The sequence below is a fragment of the Arachis hypogaea genome, chromosome 15, assembly GCF_003086295.3.
Source record: "Arachis hypogaea cultivar Tifrunner chromosome 15, arahy.Tifrunner.gnm2.J5K5, whole genome shotgun sequence".
In the NCBI taxonomy this organism is placed as follows: domain Eukaryota; kingdom Viridiplantae; phylum Streptophyta; class Magnoliopsida; order Fabales; family Fabaceae; genus Arachis; species Arachis hypogaea.
This window is the reverse complement of record NC_092050.1, coordinates 111057693-111066979: the sequence shown is the minus strand read 5'-3', so window position 1 is coordinate 111066979 and position 9287 is coordinate 111057693. Positions and strand designations below refer to the sequence as shown.

General features: G+C 43.2%; 1 protein-coding gene across 1 annotated transcript; it reads right to left on the bottom strand.

Annotated features, from left to right (window-relative positions):
* Window positions 1–6649: 6649 nt before the first annotated feature.
* LOC112748705 (uncharacterized) lies at window positions 6650–8659 on the bottom strand. The gene is made up of 3 exons (XM_025796944.1): window positions 7753–8659; window positions 7450–7680; window positions 6650–7353 (listed from the first exon to the last, which is right to left on the bottom strand). The coding sequence occupies exons 1-3, from the start codon at window positions 8657–8659 to the stop codon at window positions 6650–6652; spliced, it is 1842 nt and encodes a 613-aa protein (XP_025652729.1).
* Window positions 8660–9287: the final 628 nt, after the last annotated feature.

Genomic DNA, 9287 nt, shown 5'->3' with positions numbered 1-9287 from the left:
AAAATAGAAAGAAAAACCAAGCAGAAAAAGCCAAAAGCTCTTAAAACCAAGAGGCAAGAGCAAAAAGCCAATAACCCTTAAAACCAAAAGGCAAGGGTAAATAAAGAGGATCCCAAGGCTTTGAGCATCAGTGGATAGGAGGGCCTAAAGGAATAAAATCCTGGCCTAAGCGGCTAAACCAAGATGTCCCTAACCATGTGCTTGTGACGTGTAGGTGTCAAGTGAAAACTTGAGACTGAGTGGTTAAAGTCAAGGTCCAAAGCAAAAAAAAAAAGAGTGTGCTTAAGAACCCTGGACACCTCTAATTGGGGACTTTGGCAAAGCTGAGTCACAATCTGAAAAGGTTCACCCAATTATGTGTCTGTGGCATTTATGTATCCGGTGGTAATACTGGAAAACAAAGTGCTTAGGGCCACGGCCAAGACTCATAAAGAAACTGTGTTCAAGAATCATCATACTGAACTAGGAGAGTCAATAACACTATCTGAACTCTGAGTTCCTATAGATGCCAATCATTCTGAACCTCCATGGATAAAGTGAGATGCCAAAACTATTCAAGAGGCAAAAAGCTACAAGTCCCGCTCATCTGATTGGAGCTATGTTTCATTGATAGTTTGGAATTTATAGTATATTCTCTTCTTTTTATCCTATTTTGATTTTCAGTTGCTTGGGGACAAACAACAATTTAAGTTTGGTGTTGTGATGAGCGGATAACTTATACACTTTTTGGCATTGTTTTTAGTATGTTTTTAGTAGAACCTAGTTACTTTTAGGGATGTATTCATTAGTTTTTATGTTAAATTCACATTTCTGGCTGAAATTGAGAGACTTGAGCAAAAATCAGATTCAGAGGTTGAAGAAGGACTGCTGATGCTGTTGGATTCTGACCTCCCTGCACTCAAAATGAATTTTCTGGAGCTACAAAACTCAAAATGGTGCGCTTCCAATTGAGTTGGAAAGTAGACATCCAGGGCTTTCCAGCAATATATAATAGTCCATACTTTGCTCAAGTTTAGATGACGCAAACTGGCGTTTAACTCCAGCTCTCTGCCCAATTCTGGCGTCCAGCGCCAGAAACAAGTTGCAAAGTGGAGTTCAACGCCCAAACTGGCACAAAAGCTGGCGTTCAACCCCAAGAATGACCTCTCCACGTGTAGACTTCAAGCTCAGCCCAAGCACACACCAAGTGGGCCCCGGAAGTGGATTTATGCATCAATTACTTACTTCTGTAAACCCTAGTAGCTAGTTTATTATAAATAGGACCTTTTACTATTGTATTAGACATCTTTGGAACCATCTTTGGATTATCTTTTGATCTATTGATCACGTTTGGGGGCTGGCCATTCGGCCATGCCTGGACCTTCATTACTTATGTATTTTCAACGGTAGAGTTTCTACACTCCATAGATTAAGGTGTGGAGCTCTGCTGTTCCTCAAAGATTAATGCAAAGTACTACTGTTTTTCTATTCAATTCAACTTATTCCGCTTCTAAGATATTCATTCGCACTTCAACCTGAATGTGATGAACGTGACAATCATCATCATTCCCTATGAACGCGTGCCTGACAACCACTTCCGTTCTACCTTAGATTGAATGAGTACCTCTTAGATTACTAATACAGGGGACCGAGTCCGAGATATTGCGATCTTCGTGGTATAAGCTAGATTGATGGCGGCATTCATGAGAATCCGGAAAGTCTAAACCTTGTCTGTGGTATTCCGAGTAGGATTCAGGGATTGAATGACTGTGACGAGCTTCAAACTCGCGAGTGCTGGGCATAGTGACAGACGCAAAAGGATAGTAAATTCTATTCCAGTATGATCGAGAACCTCCAAGATGATTAGCCATGCAGTGACAGCGCATCGGACCATTTTCACAGAGAGGAATAGGATGCAACCAACGACAAGGGTGATGCCTCCAGACGATTAGCCGTGCTGTGACAGAGCATTTGGACCATTTTTCTGAGAGGATTGAAAGTAGCCATTGGCACCGGTGACATCCTTACAGAAAGCCAGCCATAGAAAGGAGTAAGACTAATTGGATGAAGATAGCAGAAAAGCAGAGGTTCAGAGGAATGAATGCATCTCCATACGCTTATCTGAAATTCTCACCAATGATTTACATAAGTATTTCTATCCCTATTTTATTATTTAATTTCGAAAACTCCATAACTGTTTTATATCCGCCTGACTAAGATTTACAAGGTGACCATAGCTTGCTTCATATCGACAATCTCCGTGGGATTGACCCTTACTCACGTAAGGTTTATTACTTGGACGATCCAGTGCACTTGCTGGTTAGTTATTCGAAGTTGTGAAGATATGTTTAGACCATGGTTCTGTGCATTCGTTTTTGGTGCCATCACCAGGGAATCAATTTCGAACAATAATTCACAACCTGAGTAACAATTTCGCATACCAGAGCACGGCGGCGTGGTGGTGGAGCAGGTTGGGTTGGAGGGTAGGGTTTGGGTTGGGTGAGGGGTTGTGATGATGGGAGGGGCGGCGCTGGCGGTGGGGTGGTCGAGGTTGGCCGCGGTGGGGGGGCAGTGGCGGAGGAGGGCGGCGGTGGGTGAGAGGGAAGGTTGGGAGTGGTGGAGGGAAAAAAGAAAGAAGAGAAGGAGAGAGGGGGTGGTTTTTGGCGATGGGGTGTGGTGGTTGGGGGTGGTGCGGCGGTCGGAGGTGGTTGGGGTGGTGGTGTTTTGGTGGGGAGCAGAGAGGAAGCAGGGGGGTTGGGGGGAAGAGAATGGGGGTGCGATGGGGGTAGGGTTTCGCGTGACTGGGGGTTAGTGGATTTGAGTCCACGCGAACGCGTGGGACACGCGATCGCGTGGCTAGGGTGAAATAGGGTTGACGCGGTCGCGTGATTGACGCGGTCGCGTGGTTGACGCGATCGCATGGAATGGGTAAAAGATGAATGACGCGGTTGCGTGAGGTACACGACCGCGTCGCTGAAAATTGTGCTAAACGCACAATTCCAGCGTCGTTTCAGCGTAACTCTCTGTCTCCATTTAGGGTTCCATGCTATCCACGCGACGCGGATGCGTCGCTCACGCTTTCGCGTGGGATGGGTGTTTTGCAAGTGACGCGTTCGCGTCAGTGACGCAAATGCGTAGCCCGTTTTGTGCTAAACGCACACCAGCCACACGATTCCAGCCCAAATTTCTGGGCGTTGGATTTTTACGCCGATTTCCAGATCACGCGTTCGCGTGAGTGACGCAGACGCGTGGGAGGTGTTTTTCGCGACTGACGCGAACGCTTTTGCAACGCGGTCGCGTCGCACTTTTTTTTTATGCAATTATGCAATTATGCAATTATACAGTATGCAATGCTAATGACTAATATTCAGGGTCAATGAAAATAATATAATATAAAAACAAACAACACAAAATAAAATTGAAAAAGAAACGACCATATCATGGTGGGTTGTCTCCAACCTAGCACTTTTCGTTAAAGTCCTTAAGTTGGACATTGGATGAGCTTCCTGTTATGGTGGCTTATGCTTAAATTCATCCAGAAATTTCCACCAATGTTTGGAATTCCAACAGCCTCTGGGGTCCCAAACTAGGCATGTAAAGCTTTTGAGCAGCTTCAAACAGATTCTCAGGCTCCCGGGGTGTTAAATGTCAGAATATTTTCCAGGATCCCAAACTTTGCTTTTAAATCCGCCGTTGTCTTGATCTATATTCTTTGATCCGGGCGGTTTAGAAATTGTATTCTCACCAAGATGACCAAACGTCTTCCAAGACCCATTCAATTGAACTTGATACCAATCCTTGTACTTCGAATCGAAGCGTGGAACCTTATTGAATCTTACACACCAGCTCTGAGTACGAGCCATTTCCCTCTTACTCTTAAAGCCGCAGAGAACTCTAAGCTGGCCATATGTTTCAAGCAAACCATATTCAAGTGAAAAAGTAAAGATAAAGGTTAAGGATTGTACCCACTTGAAGCTTGTATTAGGTGGTAATGGCCTTGGGACAAGTGTTTCCAGTGGTTCTGTAAGTTCTACTCCCTTGTATTCTTCTGTGAATTCCTCCACTTCTTTGCAAAATTTTTCAACTGCAACTGCGTCCTGATCAAAGTCTTCTATGTCTTCCTTATCACTCAAGTCATACGTTGGAGGTTGAGAGAAATCTACCTCGACATCATCTTTGTATTCACTTGGATAAGATTCTTCAGGCTCAAGGAATTCAGTTGCGGATGTGAGTTCGTGATTAGGAGAGCTGGATTCATGATCATCACTGCCTATGGAATCAACTTCTTGGTCTGTTCCGTCCAATTTTTCACAAGGTATATGCTTTGGAGGTTGTGCACTGTCCTATTTGGCATCAATTTCGAACTTCTCAGCAGAATCCTTTACAGCTCTCGATTCCCATGGAGGTTCAGCATCTCCTAAATCTTCAACGACTTCTTCCTCTACAACTATCATGGCTTCCTCCACTTGTTCCAATACAAAGCCATGCTCCTCATTGTCCACTGGAGTTTTTAGTGTTTCCTTCATGCTACGCTCTTCTTTTGATTCTCCACATGCAGCCATGGGAGTATTTTGAGCGCTCAGATGTCGGGAAGCTATTATATTTACTACCTCAGTTAAGGCAATAGTGAGTTCCAGCATGCCCTTTTCCATCCTCGCTTGCCCTTGAAGAAGAACACGAAGTTTGTCATTCATTGGAGGTTGGGGTGGGTATGAGGGTTCATTGGTTGGGAGAGAGGGTTCAAAATAAGAATGCGGTGGTTCTTGGGAGTAATTGGATTGGGATTGTGGTGGATAAGGGTCATACGGTGGTGAATGGTGAAAAGAAACTTGTGAGTGTGGTGGTTCAAATCTACGTTGAGAGGATGGTCTATAAGCACAGGGTGGGGCTTGTTGGTAATTACAAGGTGGTCCACCATGCCTATCAGCTTGGTATGCATTGTAGAGTGGTCCTTGTCCATGATATCTTGGAGGGTGTTGTTGCCTAAAGGGTTGATCAGGGCCTCTTGGCTCCATCCATCTTTGATTGCTTAGACCTTGATGCATATTCCTGTTACAGCTTCCACTCCTTTCAACAAATTTAGAACCAAACTCAAAGCGAGAGGGGTGAGAATTCATAGTAGCTAATAGAAATAAAAGGGAAAAACAAAAACAAATAAACAAATAAAAGAAAAATATTTACAATAACTAATAATAAGGCACACGTTTGCAGTTCCCCGGCAACGGCGCCATTTTTTGAACGATCGGTTTTTCTATCGGTAAAGAAATATAAAAATATGATTGCGTTGTAAGTATAGCTTCTAAACCAATAGAAAATCCTTTTGTACAAACATTTTGGTTGTCACAAGTAACAAACCCCTTTAAAATTGATAATCGAAGTATTAAAACCTCGGGTCGTCTTCTCAAGGAACTGCAGGGAGGTGTTCTTATTATTGGTTATGAGTTTTGTAAATTGGGGGTTTTTGAAATAAAGAATAGGTAAATTAAATGACAGGAAAAATAAATTAATAATTATAAAGAAAACTCTTGGCAAGGTATGAGAACTGGAAATCCTATCCTAGTTATCCTTATCAGGTGTGATGAGAATTGGATTTTGCTCCCCACTAAGTCAACCTCTAAATATGAAGGTAAGTCAAGTGGATAAATCAATTTAACACCTAAAGTCCTAGTCAACTCCTAAGGAAAGACTAGAGTTATAGGAATTTAAATCAATCAGCAAAGATAACAATTATCAATCATGATGAGTTTGACAACTCAAGAGTTACCAATTAATCAACCAAAGCCAAAAGGGAAAAATCTAAATTATTTATATAAATAAAGGAAAACAATCATAATTCTGAAATACCTCAAATTATATTAAATAGAAAATCAATCTAAACATAAAGAGTTCATAAACTAAATTGAGAAAATAAGTAAAAGGAACATTGAACCTGTAATTGAAGAAGATGAAATCCTACTTCCTTTAAGAGGAATCCTAATCCTAAATCCTAAGAGAGGAGAGAACCTTTCTCTCTAAAAACTACATCTAAATTGTGAAAAGTGAATAATTGAAGGCCTCTCCTATGAATGGATGCATTCCCCACTTTATAACCTCTAATCTGTGCTTTTTGTACTTGGATCTGAGCCAAAAAGGGTTTCAGAAATCGCTGGGAGCATTTTCTGCAGTTTCTGGTGCGTAGCGTCTGTCACGCGTCCACGTGGATCACGCGGTCGCGTCATCTGGGAGTTTTCCTTATCACGCGTTCGCTTCGGTCACGCGTACGCGTCATCTGCGTTCTGCTCAAGGCGTGCGTCCACGTCAGTCACGCGTTCGCGTCGCTGCCTTTTCGCGCTGGGCATGCGGCTACATCGTCCATGCGTTCGCGTCACTGCCAGTTTCTTTAAAAACTCCATTTTGTGCTTTCCTTCCATTTTTGTATGTTTCCTTTCCATCCTTTAAATCATTCCTGCCTTAGGAGATCTAAAAATACTCAACACACAAATCACGGCATCGAATGGTAATAAAAGGTAATTAAAATAATTATTTTTAAAGCATAGGAAACATGTTTTTCACATATATCATATAATAAGGAAGGAAAAGTAAAACCATGCAATTTCACATGAATAAGTGGGTGAATGGTTGAATAAATCACTTAAATTGAGCACAAAATATATCATAAAATATGGATTTATCATGCGTCCTTTGGACAGGCCTTGTTAAGGTCTGTATAGTCCACACACATCCTCCACTTACCATTATTCTTTCTTACCATTACCACATTGGCTAGCCAAGTGGAGTATCTGAGTTCTTTGATGAAGCCGGCGTTGAGTAGCTTTTGAGTCTCTTCCAAGGAGGTTGCTCTCTTGTCAGTGCCGAGGTGTCGTTTCTTTTGGGCTATAGGTCGGACTGTTGGATTGATGGCCAACTTATGACAAATTACATTAGGATCTATTCTTGGCATGTCTATCGGGATCCATGCAAATAGGTCAACATTGCGTCTCAATAGCTCGGTTAGTTGGTCCCGTTCTTCTGCCTTAAGTGCGTTGCCGAAGTATGTGTACTTGGATTGGTCGTTCTCGGTTAATTGGATCTTGGTTAGATCGTCTGTTGGCATCGGCCGCTCTTGATGGTTGGTTCTGGGGTCCAAGTTGGCCAGGGCAGGCAGTTGATCCGAGTTATATACTGCTTGAACGTATTGCTGTTCGGGTTGTTTTGGCAGTTCGTCTTTCAGACTGGCGTTATAGCACTGTCTGGCGTCTTTCTGGTCTCCGTGGATAGTGATGACTTTGTTGTCCTGTGAAAGAAACTTAACACACAAATGCACAGTAGAAACAATAGCATTGAATGCGTTCAAGGATGGTCTGCCTAAAATGATGTTATATGGACTTCTGCAGTCTACAACAAGATATTGTATATCTATTGTCTTACTGTTGGGATATTCCCCGAAGGTGGTTTGTAACCAAATATAACCTCAGATGGAGACACGCTCACCTGAGAAACCTACCAGTTCTCTGGAATATGGTTGGAGATTCTTGTCGTTGAGTTTCATCTTTTGGAAAGTTGAGTAGAAAAGTACATCGGCGCTGCTTCCTGGGTCCATTAGGATCTTCTTTACTAATGGTTCCCCGACTTGCGCTGTGATGACAACCGGGTCATCTAGGTTTCGATCATTTGCTTTGTAGTCTTTGGGGACGAATGAGATTTCCGGTCTGTCCTTATCGACTGGTTAGGATGTGGTGGATTCTGTCATCGTCATCATAGCTCGGTACGACCTTTTTCGTGCCGAACTTGTACATCCGCCACCTGCAAAACCACCAGAAATGCAGTTTATTATTCTACGCGGTGGATTGATATCGTTATCTACCTTTTTCCCTTTATCTCGGGAGTTGTCGGTCGATTTGGATTGTTGGCCGAGATCGTCTGTGCTTCGCTTCCTTCCTCGGCTGTCAATATATTTGTCCAGTAGTCCTTGGCGGGCGAGCTTTTCGAGGACGTCCTTGGCTATTACGCAGTCGTCCGTGGTGTGGCTGTACTTCTGGTGGAAGGCACAATACTTTGATCTATCCACATGACGATGGTCTTGATATGTACCGGCCCTGTTTAGGGGTTTGATAAGTTTTGAGTGCAATATATCTTTTATGATGTCCTCCCATTTTGCGTTGAAGAGGGTGTAGTTGTCGAATTTGGGTGTTAGCCTGAACGTTCTCGTATCCGTTCTGTTGTTTGATTGTCTGTTTCGCCTTTCTTTGTCTTTGTTTGGGGTAGGTTTATCTGCTCTTTGTAATGCTCGGAATTCTTCCACCTCGATTTGGGTAGTTGCTTTTTTGTGGAACTCGGCCAGGGTTTTTGGTTTTGCAATGACTATGGATTCTTGGAATTTCCCTGGTCGGAGGCCGCTCTTCAAGGCATGGAGATGGACTTCGGGGTTTAGGTTAGGTAATTTGTTGATTGCTTCAGCAAACCTGGTCATGTAGTCTTTTAGGCTTTCGTTCAGTCCCTGCTTGATGGTGCTTAGGTAGTCAGAGTTATGGACGTATATTTTAGATGCGGCGAAGTGGTTGACGAACTGGTCTGCTAGTTCGTCGAAGTTAGAAATGGAGCCTTCAAGGAGGTTGGAAAACCAAATCAGAGCGGCTCCATCTAGAAAAATTGGGAATGTGCGGCATAAGATCGTGTCGGAATCCTTATTCATGAACATCATGGCCTGGAACTTGGTGACGTGGAAATTCGGATCTCCTATTCCATTGTAGGGTTTTAAGGTTGATGGTAAGGTAAAATTTTGGGGCATTTCGAAACTCATGACTTCTTTGGCGAAGGGGTTGGTTCTTTTTTTGGTGGTCGTTTTGGTGGTTTTGGGGATGGTGTGTTTAGTTTCCGACGTGTGCTCGTCATCATTGTCCTTGTTTTCGGTACTTTTGTGTTCTCCTTTGCTTCAGTCGTGCCCCATATGTCGCAGGAGCTCAGCCATTTTTTTATTCTCGGCCCTGAGGGCCTCGTTGATTGCTAAAATTTTCGCCTGATTGATGGAGGGAGCATGACTATGCTCGTCCGCCATCTCCTATGTCCTGCAAAAGGAAATGAAGAGATATACGTAATATAGAGAAGGTGGGGTTAGATTAAAATCTGGGCCCACGGTGGACGCCAAATGTTCCTGTGTGAAAATGAACTTCGAGGTATAGCTCGTCTGGCTAACACCTGAACTGATTTTCCTTGGAGTACAGAGTATGGAACGTCGTCTTCTTGTGGGGAGGCGGCGTTGGACACCTGCAAAGGGACTCCAACGCTCAAGTAAGTATGAGTGTGAAAGAGTTCAGAGTAGAAATTAGAAT

Excerpts from the sequence above, each read along its gene's own strand:
- LOC112748705 (XM_025796944.1), bottom strand. The coding sequence starts at position 8,659 with ATGATGTTCATGAATAAGGATTCCGACACGATCTTATGCCGCACATTC. Across the intron at positions 7,681-7,752 it reads TGGTTTTGCAGGTGGCGGAT|TCGATAAGGACAGACCGGAA; the intron begins GTACAAGTTCGG and ends CATCCTAACCAG. Across the intron at positions 7,354-7,449 it reads AGAACTGGTAGGTTTCTCAG|ACTGCAGAAGTCCATATAAC; the intron begins GTGAGCGTGTCT and ends ATCTTGTTGTAG.